Raw genomic sequence first — 17,001 nt, forward strand, 5'->3', positions numbered from 1 at the left:
ACAGGAGGAAGAGCAAATATATACACACATTAGCTTTGCAGTGAGGTGGCAGGAAAAACACTGAGCTAACTAAGAGAGGTGTCAGGAAGTCAGCTAGGTTTGGAGAATCAGTAGGAAGACACTGTTTCTCCATGTGCGCTTGGCAAATGGCGGGCACAAGCATTGTTTAGGAAAACCATTAAACTGAAGATTCCAGGACCACTGGGATTCTGATTCAACAGAACACTTTTCTGACTGGCCAGGAATCCAACTTTGGGGTGTCAGGAGGGAGCTTGTTAACATGCTGTTTTAAATCACCCAGGCACTGCTGCAGAGGAAGGGAGGGCATGAAGAATGAGCAAGATATTAGGTGGGTTAAAATGCCATTTATGGTTGCTTTAGACTTGTGTCCGGGCCTCCTCTCAACCCTCATGGCCTTCTGAGTTTCATCACCTCTGCTTTTATTTTGGGGACTTGCTTCTCCTTCTTTTCTGCTACTTCCTTCTCCTGGTTCTGTCTTGCTTGTGTCCACCCCACTAAGACCTCAGTTAATAACCTGGACCTCTCTCCAGAATAAGGCCTGGGGGCAAGTTGATATAGAAACAACTGGTCCTCATCACCCTAGATCCCTCTTCAAGGCAAGTGGCTTCTATCCTCAGAGAATGTCCGATAAACTCTAGGGGAAAGTTTCCAAGTTACCTGTGCAGTTTGAGCACCAGAAAAAGGGACAGGAAATGACCAGGGTGCTTACATGGTATTTGTCTGGATTGTTCTGGCATGACCTTTCCCCCAATACTAGGCACAGTTAGGGTGTTAATAATACTTGCTGGTGGTCCCTTCTCCTTCTCTTTCTCTCTAAGACCCCCATCTGGAAGAATCTATTCTGAATACCAGCACTGTCTCCTAACAAATACGTACTGGGTATTAATAATGTGTTGATAAAATCAAAGGAAATGATTAATATCATATTTCATAGAATCAAAGAGGCACATATTTATTTTCTTAACAACCACAAATTGATAGAAAAGCACTGTGTTATAGTTTCATTGAGAGTGTTTTTTCCCTTTTAGTAATATGGTGAATAGTTGATAGTTTCTCAGACTTTATGAAATATGTTACATAGAGACAAGTCTTCTTTCTGTTAAATGTTTGAATGATGATAAGCATTTTGGTTGAGTGAGAGTAATGGGATAAATCATCCTTTATCAGGATGATTTATTTTCTAAGAATACAACAAAATAGAGGCAGCACGATTCAACAAAAAGCATGAAATTTGGCATTTGACTGCATGGGGTTTTGAGCCTCAGTTTCTTCATCTGTAAAATGAACACAATGGAATCTACCTCACAGTATGGTTAGAAGTAAATGAAGTTGTGATTTTGATAAGGACTCTAATATATCATAGAAATCATGGATAATTTCATTCAATAGCTAAATATTAAATATATTTCATTAAGTAGCTAGTATTAAATATTAAATATATGTTTCATTAAATAGCTAATATTAAATATATATGTCATTAAACAGCTAATATTAAATATTAAATATATATGTCATTAAACAGCTAGTATTAAATATTAAATACATATATTTCTTTAAATAGTTAATATTAAATGTAACCCTACATCTACTCAGTAAGTAGTGCAATGTCTTTTACATCGTTCAGAAGACATTTCAGCTTGTTGCAGGGTTGTCTCTTGAGTTACCAAGAGAGAATCCTCTCTGAATCATACCGTAGGTATTTAAGGCTGAGTAGACGTGGTTGAGAAAACTCTAAGCCTCTGACACCTTCATAATTTCTTTAAAAAATTAACCTCTGTCAGAATTGATGGGGAAACACCAGAGCATTTTCCACCATACTGGTGAATAAGACCAGAGGATGGCCTCCATCTCTACTACTATTTAACACTGTGTTGGGAGCACTGGTACACACAAATAAAGAAAAGAAATAAGGAGAACGACTAGTTAAGTAAGTATGGGCAAAACTATCTCTATTTCCATATTATCTATATTTTAAAAACTCCAAAAAATTAACAGAAAATTAGTATAAACAACAATAAAACTTAATAAAATAGTTATTTAAGAAAACAATTCAATAGCTTTTATGTATACAAACAATATTCAGTTAGAAGGTGTAATGGAAGAGAAAGAAAGAAACAAACAAACTAGGCATAAACTTAAAAACTAACATTCCAAACCTCTAAGAGGAACAGTAAGTGCTCCTGCAAACACAAAAGGAGACTTGAATGAACTGAAAACGAGTCATGTTCTGGGCTGGGAAGACAACATTAAAAGAGATTTCCTTTGCAATCTCAATAAAAATACTATCACTTTTAAAAAAAAATTCTGGTACTAGTTGCTTATAAAGCTTAATGGAAAGAACAACAAGCAAAATATCCAAGCAGACCTGAAGACCCTTAAAAAGACAAAGAATACAGAAGTGAGAGAGGCTGGCTCTATCAGGTATTAAAATGTGCTACAAAATGATTACCCATAAGGGAAGAGAGTAAAAACTAGAGAAACAGGAATGAGAGCTAAACTTTTCTGAATATACTTTGTTTTGTAGTTTTGACTTTAGAATCATGTAAACATTTTATATAATTATAAAACAAAATTAAACTTGAAAAAATATATTCTAAAAGCTGAAAGCAACATGAAACAAAGGAACCCAACCATTTTATGGGTTAGAGCTTCAACTATAGAGAGGAATTGTCTCTAGACTTTAAAGTATGAGTTAGCATCTATAGAGGGATATATATCTTACAGAAGAAAAGAATTTCAAAATTTCAAAATTCATGAATTAAAAAAATTCATACCAGAAAGCAAGGAAACTATTAAGAACTCAAGAGCCAACTTGAAGGGGTTTTAACTGGTTAAACAAGGGACGATACAAGATTTCAAAGGAATAATTATAACTGAAATAGATTGAAACACTGGAGTATATTTTAAAACTCCATGAATTCTTAATAATAGTGAGGGAGCCCATTAGTCACCTATGAAGAATGCTAGAGAAGTAACTTGTTATTCTGAAAATTGTTTGAAAAAAAGAAAGAATAAAGCATTTTCCGGCCTTTCTTGTACAAATCACACCTCAGGGAACTAAACAGCTGTTGAAGGGAGCTCTTCTTTACAGAAGAACTCTAAATAATAGATAAAGAAGGAATAATAGAATTAGAAAATTACCATTTTGGAAATTCTAATGGAATAATGAATCTAAGCAATGCTCCTCAATGACTGTTAAGACCATAAAAGAGCACCATCCCTTGTAAAACATTCTTTCTACAAAACAGCCCCTGAACCTGATCAAGTCCCAACTAGCTGTTTACAGGGAACACAGAGTGGGGGAAATGTGACAGAACAAACCAGCCTGGTTTCTTCAAGTAAAAGAAGAAAGTTTCTTCAAGTTTCTTTAAGTAAATTGCAAGAAAAAAAAAAAAAAAAGAGGGAGACAGAACTAACAGATTGAAAGAGACTTCAGAGACATTTCAGTCAAATGCAATGCTTGGACCTTGTTTAGATTCCAATTAAAAAAAAAAACTATTAAATAAATTAGACGGTCACGTATGAATAGTGGCAGAACATTTGCTGGCATTAAGGAAGATTAGATAATCTAGGTATAAAAAAAGGTTTGTGGTTATGTTTATAGAAAGATTCCTTGTCCTTTAGAGATACATATTGCAGTATTTTCAGATGGAATGGCATGGTGTTTGGGAGAGGACCCCATAGTGACTTACATTGGCCCCAGGCCCTTTTGCCTTCATGGACCCCCTTTCACCATAATAGATTTTGGGGATCCTAAAAATGTTATTGTTTTCTGATGTGAGAAAAAAATGGAAACACTTTATTCAACCTTACAAGTTCATTTTTCCTTCTGACTTTAAAAGAAATTAAAACGTTCTTGTAGGTTCTTAAAAGTATCATGGGTTCTGGCACTACGCTTGCTTTACCTAATGAATGAGTGACCCCTGGTCTGGGATTGGCTTCAAAACGATCTAGTGGTGGTTGGGGGGGGGTGGGGTGATAGAAAATGGGTATTGGGAGTATGGATGAAATAAAATTGACCACAAGTTAATAATGGTTGAGGATGTGGGGGGGGGTGTGGGTTATCATAACCCACTACTTTTATGGGTGTTTAAAATTTTTCATAATAAATAAATTATAGCATCAATTTCTGAAAAATACTTATTTGAATGCTTTTTAAAATTTTTCCCATAGAAGAGGAATAGGAAAAAAATAAATAAAACCAAAAGAAAAACCTGTTTTGATTTAAACTTGGTGTTAGTGTAAACCCTGAATAAATGAGATTTAAAGATATCAAGTCTCATTTGGGACAAAGACCTCATTATTAGAGTTTTGCTAAGACTGAGAATCTAAATGGACAGAGGGTTTTAAATTTTTTTCTTTTTTGGTCTTTTTTTTAGATTTCTTTTTTCTTTTCTTTTTTTTTTTTTGATGTGGACCATTTTTAAAGTCTTTATTGAATTTGTTACAATATTGCTTTTGTTTTATGTTTTGGTTTTTTGGCCGCGAGGCATGTGGGATCTTAGCTCCCTGACCAGGGATTGAACCCGCACCCCCTGCATTGGAAGGCAGATTCTTAACCACTGGACCACCAGGGAAGTCCGCAAATTTTTAATTTGAAAGTTCACTTTCTGGTTTTTTTTTTTTTGGTGGTGAGGAGATGCTGCCTGCCAATATGGTACCATTTTATTTCAGAGAAAGCTGAATGGGAACAACATTATGAGCATTTCTCAGTGGCTTTTGTGATGAAATAATCAATACAATTAAGGGCAATACGGGAAGTCTCTCAAGCTTTTCAGAAAAGCTGCATTTGGTGATTATGAACAGGTGAGTGATGATATTGGATTTGTCACCTAGTGAGCTCAGCACACCTGTGTGGGCGGATTCCCTCCCCCCAAGCCCCCCGCCAGTGAGGTGCTGCTGACCTCTTAGCACCTCCCTGCTCCTCTGTCCATTCACTCCAGGAACAGTTACTGAGTATCTGCTCCGTGTCGAGCGCTGGGCTGGATGCCTGGATGCCTGGATACACAGGGAAAAAAACATGGTTCTCACCCTGAAGGGGCAAACTGGGAAGAAAGAGTCACCTGCTGGGGAAAGAGATGGAAACGGAAATGTTCCAAACAAGTGGAGAAGTATCTCCATGAGTTGGGTGCAGAGGGCTAGAGGGCACCCATAGAAGCTAAAGAGATCAGGGAAGGTTTCTGGAAGTGGAGGGATATTGGAGAGACCCGAAGGAAAGTAGCAGATGACGATAATCCAAGAAAAGCAGAAGAATGAAGAAGGCATCAGGCAGAGAGAGGCATGTGCCAAGCCCTGAAGGCTTGGAGAGGGCAGGGTGGGTACGAGTGCTGGGCAGAGAAAAGGTGGTGGAGGGGAGGCTGGGTGGTGGAAAGTGGTGGGGGGCACTGAGCCGCGGAAGGACTGTAATGAAGGAGCAAATGTCTGTACCAGGGGTTCTCAGTGTGGGCTGGGACCAGCAGCATTAGCATCACTCAGGAATTGTAGAATGCAAATTCTCAGGCTCACTCCAGACCTACCTAATCAGAAACCCTGATAACACCTAACAATCTGTGTTTTAACAGCCTTCTAGGTGATTCTGATGCATTGGTCTAAATGATTTTACCCTCCAGGGAACATTTAGTAATGTCTGAATACACTTTTGGCTGTAAGACTGATGGGGGTGAAGTATTACTACGAGTGTTTAGTAGCCTGGGATGCTGCTAAACATCTTACAATGCACAGGACAGGCCCCACAACAAAGTCCAAATGTCAATGGTGCAGCTGTTGAGAAATCCTGATCCTCCCTTTCTCTGTCTATCTCTCTTTCCTTCCTTCATTCCTTTCCTTTTCCTTCCTCCCTCTCTCCCTCCCTCTCTTTCTCTCGCTCTCCTTTATTCCTACTTGTCCTCTACAGACAGCAGAGCACTTGAAAGGCCACAAAATGCTCCTTTTCTGCATCTTTATTTATTCAATTATAGATAACCCTCCCCTTTTATCTAATAACTCACCATGACTAAGTTGACCTATGGCTAATGTAGGCATTATCTTATTTCTGCCCCAAAGGGTCCATTTATCTCCCTGGGAATGGGATGGGGTGGCTCAGAGTATAGGTGACAATCTCCAACCCAGGCCTGAAGCTGTAGGTCTTGGCCACTGTGCATATGAGCTTATACATGAGGCCCAAACAGCCAGGAGAGCTGATTTTGGCATGAAAGACAATTCCAGTGGAAGTGGAGGCTCCCACAGGAGATATTAGGGACAACTCTGAGCTGCTCCTCCAGACCACAGAAGTAAGCATGTCCACAGATAGTACAAAGTCCGAACAGAATGGTTTTAAACAAAGATGTAAAGTCACATTAAGAGTTTGGGACTAACCAATGGATAGGATTCTAAACTGATGGATGACATTGACAAATGCAAATAATTATATCCATTAGAAGAAGGATTACAGGGCAAAAAGAGTGAGTAAAGTGTAAAGTTACAAAGACAAACATTAGCAGTGCCCATCTAACACTTTCCAGGGGAGTCAGTGCCCCCAACATGAATGTTTAGTCTGCCTAACAGACCTATAATCCCATTGGGGTGGTAGGTGCCCCAGGCTTTTAAAGTCTGAAGCCATTAACCACCTCCATTATCCAGCTTCCCTGGCTCTGCTTTTAGGCTGTCACACAACCTTATGAAAACTGTCTTCCCCATGGTTTGCCCACATGGAGAAAATGCCCTGGTAAAGCTGATATGAATGTTGAGTCTGCTTGAGGGTCATGTTTCTCACTGAACATGAACCTGTCGGCCTTTTGATTTATAGCTCTGGCCTCTATTGAATTTACTCAGTCATCCTGAGTTGGTAGAGTCACCTCTGGGACACTGACAACATGGAGCTTCTGGACTTCCAAGGTAGAGAGAGGGCCAGACCAGGGACCATAAGGAATGACTCTGGGAGTCTGGTTCAGGCACTTAGCCTATTGTCCTCCTTTGGTCATCCTGACTCTTATAATGAGTCTTTTCTTCCAACTTCTACATTCCCATGATACTCAAAAAGCATGTGTGGTAGACTGAAGAAAGTGGCCACCATACTCTGCAGCTCCTCCCGCCAAGAGGTGGAGTCCATGTCCTATTTCCTCATCCCTGAATCTGGGATGACTGTGTGACTGGCCAATAGCACGCAGAGGAAGTGACCTCATGTGAGTCTGAGACTGGGCCTCGAGACGTGCATCTTTTGTCCTGGCTCTTTTGGACCCTAAGGTTGCTGAGTGTACAAGTCAAGCTAGCCTGCTGATCGATGAGAGACAAATGGCTCCACCACCCTGATCATTCCAGATGACAGCCAGACAAACCCCAGAAGCAAGGGTGTCCTGCTCAGGTACAGCTGACTGCAAATACATAAGGAAGTCCATGCAAGACCAAGAAAAGAGCCTCCTAGATGAACTCAACTTGACAATGTACAGAATCATAAGCTAAATAAATGGCTATTGTTTTAAGTATTAAATTTTGGAGTAGTCTGTCATGCAGCGGTAGATAACTGATAACAACAGTATTTGTGTTTTTAATAACTCCCAATTATACCCTGAACTTATTGCCACAGTTTCTCTCCTAGAGGCCATGGGATTTGCCACTTAACATAACATGATTGAGATTTATCTCATGTTATCTCAGGAGCCTCAATGGCTCCAGCAGAAAGGAGAGCCCTTGTTTCTTCCATCAAGATGCTAAGAGATTTGGGTAAATGCTACAGAAAATTTTGGGTTTGCCAACATTCACTTGAAGAGAAAGAGGAGGGGTAAATATGTAAAATTACATTTCTCAGATATAGACAGATTTCTGACCTTCAGCTGGCGGTCGGGATCTCCACTGCATAGAGAATTTACTGATACTTTGAATGATTTCCAGGCTGGGCTTAAGTTATTCATCACAACCTGAGGAAAAAAAGAGAGGAGTGGTGGGTTGGAGAGGTAGTGCTTGACATTTTCACATTTCAACATAAAAACTGCTTGAGAAACACTGCGGTGCTTATGAAAAGGACAATTGTCTGGAACAGGTGCCTTAATGAAAACGTGGAGTAGTAAACCTTTAAAGGGTGCCCACTAGGTGGATCGTATTGGGCAGAACTCTTGCGGTCACTGGCCTGGCTGTTATTTCATGAATAATGACAATAATATTGTCCAGTATGTGGATGCTGGAGATGACCCCTTCTATATCAAAAGAGGTTGGGATTAAGGAGATGGGCTTCCTCTGCCTCTGATAAAGGATCTCCAGTTCTGTAGGACTATCAGTCCTATGGCATAAATTCTCTTCTACTGAGGTCAGCATACGTAAAGCCTATTGGTGTGTGGGGGAGTGTGGCAGAACAATTCTGCTGCTGAAGAACTGAGCGGTCTTTGGTGACCTGTGACCTTGGTTAGATCAGATTGCAAGTCAGAAGAAAAGTTTCTGGAAGAAAAATCCCAGGAGTACATTTATACTATGTATGCTTGGGAGGCATAACAGGGCAGATCTTCAGAACTTCAGGATCACAAACTAAGACTGTAATGTCGTGAAACCCTTTTAAAAGCAGTTTACTAATCATGAACTTGGCTAAATCCTGCCTGAGAGTCTATTCGAGTCAAGTCTTATTCTGCCATCAGATGATTCAGTAATTCAATTTGGTTTAGTGTATTAGTATTTGCTCTGTGCCTAAGATTATAATGTGTACTCTAGGTCAGGGGCTCCCAAAGTGTGGTTCCTGGACCAGCAGGAACTTGTTAAAAATACAAATGTCTAGATTCCACCCAGACCTACTGACAGAAACTCTCGAGGTGGGCCACTAGGTGATTCTGATGCATGATATTTGAGAACCACTGCTCTAGGGTACATACAAATGAAGTTAAATGGAGTTCTGTCATATTGACTTTTCTTCCTATGAAGTTTTTAGTTAGCAGAGTCTTAGAATTGTAAAAATATTAATTCTCTATCTACATAACATTATTTTATAAGTGATTCCCTCTTCTCCTGAATTCCTTAATATAATGATGAATTATTGATTATACTGTAGGCTCATTATTAAATTTCCTTTAATGCATTAAAAAGTAGAAAAATAATGTTCCTGTGTGACTGCTTTTTGCTCTCATTCCCTGAATGAGCAAAGTGATAGTGAGAAGAAAAGTTAGATACAATTGTTTTGGTTAATTTAAATTTCTCACCTTTGTATAGATATACTAAAAAGTGAAGATGTTTCATTACAACAGCTTCGTAAAACTCAATAGCAGATCAAAATTTCAACTAGAAATGTCCTCTGAAATTAAAATCTGTGTGTGTGTGTGTATGCACACACACACACACACACATGTGCTTACCCAGAGAGAACGGTATTGCCTGGTATTTATTTTGTATCTATTGAGTAATAAAGAGGAAAAATCAATGTATGTTGATTGACTCATTGGAAAACTTTACAATCACATTTCTTATGAGATTCCAGGAGCCCCTTGCAATGGGGTATGGGGAAGAGTTAGAGGTTCTGGGAACAGGGGAATTTACCAAGAAGAGGGATGCCATCAGGAGTGAAGAAGTCTAACAATATGCCACCCCTCTTCTTTCTCCCTGCACATTCAAGTCCCCATGCATTGGCTGGAGCAAAGGCATGAACGGGTACTACTTCTGATTCTCCCCAACATTTAGTTACTTCTCCTGAAAGAACTTTGTTCCACCAAAGGAATCCTTATGTGGGAAAAAGTTCTATTTGGTGATGGTGATGGGGTGCCACTCAGGGAAACCATCCCAGTTGCATTTGAAACTATTCCCCAGTGAATAGTTTGTGACTGTCCAAAGAATCACATTGTACTATCACAGGGAGTGGACATACTATCAATATTCAACTCCATTCATATATTCATTCTTTTAGTAAACACACTTTATTAAATGCTAACCATGCACCAGATGACATACACAGAACTAGCCCGTCCAAGACTATTCGATTCTTGTTTACCTTAAATATGACATGAAAATTTCCCCTAATGCTACCTGCAACTCTGCTACTTCAGGAAAAAGGAAATGGATTTCCAGTGTGTGGTATGGGAACACAGCACCCCACTATCATCCTGAGAGAGTCATGAGAGTTCCTTCTTCCTTTACCCAACACTAGAAGCACCTTTCTCTCTCAGCTCCAAGCCATTCCTCCTTATCAATGCACTTCTCACCCCCACACAGTCTCTCTTGAACTGGCTTGTATATAAAATAAAATAAAAAGTGGAGACTAGGGTTGGTTGTTAAGTGGGTGTGTGGTGGTGGGTAGCGGGGGGTAAGATAGTGAAGGATAAGGCTCGGAGTCACGTGGAGAGAAGGTAGGAGGGTGAGAGGGAGATGCAGCCAGACCAAGTGACTGCTGATACAGGACAGCCGTTTGTACGACAGATCTGACATCAGTCCTGTGTATGGACTTTCCCTGGGGAGGCAGATTGGCTTCTCAAATCACAGCAAAGCTCAGGGTCAAACTCAATTCAAACCTCAGCTCTATCCCTTGCTCACTGGGAAGGTGACTTGACCTCCTCAAAGTTCAGTTTCTTCAACTGTAAAATAGGGTAATAATAATCATGTCAATGCATAGTTGTGAGAAGTAAATAAAATGATGCATATGAGGTCACTCAGTCAAATGCTTGGTACCTAGTCACATTTATTAAATATTAGCTAGTATTCATCTTTTTATTATTAATAAGTTGCTGGCTTTCTGCATTAAAGGTCAATAATGGAAAATCTGGGTGAGAAAGTGTCTCCTCTTATAACACCCACATTGAGAATAAAGAGCCCTCTTAAGGACTGGGAAGACTTCAGGTCTTGGGGGATAGCTACAGACATTAAGAAAGGGAAGGGGTTTCTCAAAACAGGTCAGTGTATCATCTTAAAGAGACGAGATGGCACAGCTGAAGACGGCTCTTCTCACCTCAGTTCGGTGCACAAGCTGCTGAGTTGCATCATCATTCATTCGAAAAATTTCCAGAAATGGGTCAGACTTACTGAAGAAATCCTACAATAGATAAGCAGAAATGAGTTGTTTCCCTACTCCCTGCACAAACACATTTGATCCAGCCCTGGATAAAATACCCATGAATTTGACCCTTCCTTGCTTTATTCTTCATCCCTGAGACCCACCTTTGGCTAGAATGAGCTGTATCTTAACCCCGAGTCCTTTGAGAAGTAAGGATTGGTTGACTGAAATCCCAAGTAGTCTTCAAAGATCCATCCAAATGCTGGTTCTCTAAGAAGCAGTGTATCTGCTGTCTTAAACATGTTAATTCTAGTTATTGTAAAGCCTATGTCTGATGACTACAGTATCTGGATCACTGTGGATCTGTTTTTATTATCTGTTTCTTCATTCTGCCTCGTGTTACGCTTGTTAATTTTTGATTAAATACTAGACACTGTGTAAAAAAAATTATAAAGGCTATAGATGAGTCTTCAGCTTCTGGCAAGCAATTAGAATGGAGGCAGTCACCTGAATCCAAATAGGACTGAGCGCTTTAGAAGCTGGTTTCTTCAAAAGTCTTTAAAGGCCCGACCTATTTCTGATTCCTTTATTCCTTGGGTATAATACTTAAAGGGCTCTCACTCAAAGACTCACTGTTTATGAGGGCTGTTCCTTCTTGACAAGCCCTCAAGGCTCATTTCTGTTTGTGAGACTCTGAAAGACTCTGTTTACTTCTATAATCTCTTGGCTCTATAGTTATTGGTTCAGTTTCTCTCTATGCTGCTATTTGCTAATTAGTGAATGCCTTGAAGGGATAAGTCACTCCAACCGTTGGGCTGCTTCCCTTCTCTGAAGCCTCTACAAATAACCCAAGCTCTCCCTGAAGTCCTGAACTCCAGTTTTACTTCCCCAATTCCATAAGACTATTAAAAGCACTGCTCAGTTTCTCTGTTTCTTAGTAGCTATTTTCTGCTAGGCTTCCCAGCTTCTCTATCCCTGGGTTTTATGAATCAGCCTTATGGAATTGTCTTGAGTGGAAAATCTGCATAGAATGTCTGAATCACCTCAATGGATTTCTCTTCTCTTCAGCTTCTCTGACCCTGAATCTTGACTGCCTTAAGACCCTCAAACAGATGTCTCTTGTATCTTGTCCAGTGTTTATAGTTGTTTTCAGCGGTAGAGTAATGTAAAACAAACAGGCACTTTAATACTGGAAGCAGACCTGTCCATATCTTTCTTTTAAACTTGGCTTTTTACCCTGATAGATTATAAACTCTCAGATGGGAGGAATTACGTCTTATTTTCCTTTATATTTCTACCATAGCATCTTCCATAGCATCTAGCTTTCAGTGGTACACAGTGTTTACTGAATGTATGAATGAATACATAAACGAATGAGCGAGGGACAAGAAAACCAGGTACAGAATAGGAGGCTATCTGAGCAACAGCTTTAATCATCACATTCTTACTATGTATTTCACTAGGTAATTCCCCGCCCCAGAAATCTAGACAGCAGCAAAGCAGAATAAAGCCTACAGCCATCCTAGTCTTTAGCTCGACAAAATACTCTCAGGGGATATACTGATCATGGAGCCCTTGTGCTTGATATTAAGATACAAGGAAGGATAAAACCTTTTCTCATCCCTCCAAAGGGCCATCTAGTTTTGTGCTAAGTACACACATAAACATAACCAAGGGCTAAGTATTAATGAATGAATGAATGAATGAATAACAGAAGAGGGAAAGTCAATGGATTTTGACTGCAAAATATGGTTGTGAGGAGGATGTTTCTAGGGAGGGAATGGAGTGAGTGAAGGTGTAAAAGAGTAAACATAGAAAGGACACACCAAGTAGCTGAATTACCCTGAAGCCTCAGGATGTGTAGGGGAGGAATCGGAGGCAGTACTGGTGGAGGTGGCTGCATGAGGTGAAGGGCCTTAAATGTGCATCCAGTGTTTGCACTTACCTGAGAGGCAGTGGGGAGCCACTGAAGGATTTTGAGCAGGAAAAAATAACATGGTTGGCTCTGTAGTGAAAACTTTGTAGAATACCTTAGAAGGAGGAGGGAGATGGGGATATCTGTCTTCCCTTTGGCTGTCCTCCCTACCCAACCAGGATCAAACACCCAGAGTCTGGAAAATACCGTTCCGCCCTATTTCTGAAGGTGCCTGATTGACAACACAGAGTTCATCAGTAAGTCTGCCCTGCAAAACTTGTCTCTCCACAAAAATGGCCCCTGCTTTCCTCCCAGACACACTTCTATCTGATTGTTACCACTATGTGTAACTGAACAGGACCCTATGGGGCCTTCCCGGGACAGGCACTTCCCCCATATCCTCTGCTTTAGCTTCTCTCTGAAGTACCCGGATAACAGTATTTGATGCACATTTCCTGAGTTGTTTTACAGGTGTGAAAACCTCCCACTAAATGGAAGATGTTAACTACTTGATGACCTGGAGCCTCCTGGAGCCTAAGGACTCATAATGTTAACCCCTGTGACACCATCCTGTTACCTCTCCATCAGCCAGTCAGAGAATTGTGCATGAGCTGATCACATACCCTGCGACCCCCTTCCCTCCCCGGGCATTTTAAAAATGCTTTGCCAAGAGAATTCCCTGGCGGTGCAGTGGTTAGGGTTCTGAACTTTCACTGCCTTTCACTGGAGGGGGTGTGGGTTCAATCCCTGGTCAGGGAACTAAGATCCTGAAAGCCAAGTGGTGTGGCCAAAAGAAAAAAAAAAAAGCTTTGCTGAATTTTAGAGCATAAGCCACCCATCTCCTTGTATGACGCTGCAATAAATCTTTCTCTGCTCCAAACTCTGATGTTTTAGTTTGTTTGGCCTCACTGTGCATCGGGCACACATACTTGCACTAACATACATATCTGCTCAAGACATTCGCCCTCGAGCCTATTTCTGTTTCAACACTCATGTTAGAGAACCAGAGCTTCCCTCCCCAATTCCTAGTGTGGGCACTTTAGCTTGTTCTGCGTGCCCTTGGGGCCCTTCTCCAGGAGCCGCAGGCTTCGACCCCTGAGATAGATTGTTGGTCCCTCAGGGAATGTGTATGTCAATTGTACTTAAGAATTGCTCAACACACTGGAGGAACGCTATCAGTTATTTTTCTTTTTCCTTTTATTCATAATTTTAAATGTTTGCTATCGTTTTTTTAAAAAATAGAAAATATAGAAAAAATAGAAAGAAGGAAAAAATAGCCCATAATCTCACCCATAATACCACAACTATCAATAACATTTGGATAAATTTTTTTCTAGAATCTAGACATAATTTTCTTTCTTTCTTTTAAAAAATATTTGTAATCATACACTATATACACTTTGGTACCCTATTTTTTTCTCTTGGAAGTATATTGCAATGTTTTTTTCTGCTTTTTTTCACATGCTTTTAAGCTACTATTAAGGATAGGCATGGAGTTGTTGTCAGGAGGACGTACTGTAACAGGGAAGAGCAAAATCTGACTCCATGTTGGATCTGTTTCTTTGACTTTAACCTTTGCTTTTCATTGCTTTTGTTACTATAATCATACATAATGGTCTGCCTCAGGGGACCCTGCCTCTCTGCCTGAATGTTAAACTAAAGGGCCTTTGTTCAGCTCACAGGGAGACAATCTGACCCTGCCCACCTATGAATGGCTGTAGAAAGGAAGAAATTCTCACATACCCTCCCCGATGCTGGCCAAGCCAGGCAAAAATAACGGCCCTTTTACTTTATTTCCTCACCTCCTCCCACTCTCTGTTCTATAAAAGAAACTGGCATCCAGACCCTGGTAAGATGGTTTTGGGGACACTAGTCTGCCATCTTCTTGGTCTTCCAGCTTTCCGAATAAAGTCACTGTTCCTTGCCTCAACATCTCATCTCCTGATTTATTGGTCTGTTGTGTGGTGAGCAGAGTGAGCTTGGACTTGGTAACAGTACTACAAATCAAGAAAAGAAAGATCAGGATATAATCTTCATCTTCAAGTAAATAAAAAGTCTTACATGTAGCACACTGGCTTTCAAATACTGATTCCACCATATACAGTCTGGGTGATGTAGGACAGGATATTTAATTTTTCCACATCTCAGTTTCTTTATCCATAATGGAGAAGGTATCAGCTTTTCCTCAAAGCAATGCAGAAAGATTATAGTTGCTGATGCACCTAAGTGTTGAGTCCAGTGCCTGGCACATGGTCAGCACTCAGAAAGCACTACTGCTATTTATTATTACCAATAAAAGAGAGAATGCTTGAGGACACTTATTAAAGCACTATACAAATATCAGGGATGATTACTTTTTTTTTTTTAGTTTTTTTTTTTTAAACATCTTTATTGGAATATAATTGCTTTACAATGGTGTGTTAGTTTCTGCTTTATAACAAAGTGAATCAGTTATACATATACATATGTTCCCATATCTCTTCCCTCTTGCATCTCCCTCCCACCCTCCCTATCCCACCCCTCTAGGTGGTCACAAAGCACAGAGTTGATCTCCCTGTGCTATGTGGTTACTTCCCACTAGCTATCTATTTTACGTTTGGTGGTGTATATATGTCCATGCCACTCTCTCACTTTGTCACATCTTACCCTTCCCCTTCCCCATATCCTCAAGTCCATTCTCTAGTAGGTCTGTGTCTTTATTCTCGTCTTGCCACTAGGTTCTTAAAGATATTTTTTTCCCCTTAGATTCCATATATATGTGTTAGCATACTGTATTTGTTTTTCTCTTTCTGACTTACTTCACTCTGTATGACAGACTCTAATTCCATCCACCTCACTACAAATAACTCCATTTCGTTTCTTTTGATGGCTGAGTAATATTCCATTGTATATATGTGCCACATCATCTTTATCCACTCATCCGATGATGGACATTTAGGTTGCTTCCATGTCCTGGCTATTGTCAATACAGCTGCAATGAATATTGTGGTACATGACTCTTTTTGAATTATGGTTTTCTCAGGTCATATGCTCAGAAGTGGGATTGCTGGGTCGTATGATAGTTCTATTTTTAGTTTTCAAAGGAACCTCCAAACTGCTCTCCATAGTGGCTGTATCAATTTACATTCCCACCAACAGTGCAGGAGTGTTCCCTTTTCTCCACACCCTCTCCAGCATTTATTGTTTCTAGAGTTTTTGATGATGGCCATTCTGACTGGTGTGAGATGATATCTCATTGTAGTTTTGATTTGCATTTCTCTAATGATTAATGATGTTGAGCATTCTTTCATGTGTTTGTTGGCAATCTGTATATCTTCATTGGAAAAATGTCTATTTAGGTCTTCTGCCCATTTTTGGATTGGGTTGTTTGTTTTTTTGTTATTGAGCTGCATGTGTTGCTTGTAAATTTTGGAGATTAATCCTTTGTCAGTTGCTTCATTTGCAAATATTTTCTCCCATTCTGAGGGTTGTCTTTTGATCTTGTTTATGGTTTCCTTCGCTGTGCAAAAGCTTTTACGTTTATTTTTGTTTTTTTAATTTGTTTATTTTTGTTTTTGTTTATTTTTGTTTTCTTTTTCCATTTCCCTAGGAGCTGGGTCAAAAAGGATCTTGCTGTGATTTATGTCATAGAGTGTTCTGCCTATGTTTCCCTCTAAGAGTTTGATAGTTTCTGGCCTTACATTTAGGTCTTTAATCCATTTTGAGTTTATTTTTGTGTATGGTGTTAGGGAGTGAACTAATTTCATACTTTTACATGTACCTGTCCAGTTTTCCCACCACCACTTATTGAAGAGGCTGTCTTTTCTCCACTGTATATGCTTCCCTCCTTTATCAAAGATAAGGTGACCATATGTGCGTGGGTCTATCTCTGGGCTTTCTATCCTGTTCCATTGATCTGTTTCTGTTTTTGTGCCAGTACCATACTGTCTTGATTACTGTAGCTTTGTAGTATAGTCTGAAGTCAGAGAGCATGATTCCTCCAGCTCCGTTTTTCATTCTCAAGATTCCTTTGGCTATTTGGGGTCTTTTGTGTTTCCATACAAATTGTGAAATTTTTTGTTCTACTTCTGTGAAAAATGCCAGTGGTAGTTTGATAGGGATTGCATTGAATCTGTAGATTGCTTTGGGTAGT

General features: G+C 39.9%; 1 protein-coding gene across 3 annotated transcripts in view; it reads right to left on the reverse strand.

Moving 5' to 3' along the window:
* The window catches only part of CPNE4 (copine 4), a 630,288-nt gene that overhangs the window by 139,109 nt on the left and 474,178 nt on the right, over positions 1–17,001 (reverse strand). For all 3 annotated transcript variants that reach the window (XM_057546089.1, XM_057546087.1, XM_057546088.1), the window contains 2 exons: positions 10,910–10,993; positions 7,824–7,913 (listed from right to left, as the gene is read on the reverse strand). In XM_057546089.1, the coding sequence (XP_057402072.1) occupies positions 7,824–7,913; positions 10,910–10,993 (174 nt within the window). The remainder of the gene's footprint in view (positions 1–7,823; positions 7,914–10,909; positions 10,994–17,001) is intronic.

The sequence above is a fragment of the Balaenoptera acutorostrata genome, chromosome 4 (genome assembly GCF_949987535.1).
Source record: "Balaenoptera acutorostrata chromosome 4, mBalAcu1.1, whole genome shotgun sequence".
NCBI classification, from domain to species: Eukaryota; Metazoa; Chordata; class Mammalia; order Artiodactyla; family Balaenopteridae; genus Balaenoptera; species Balaenoptera acutorostrata.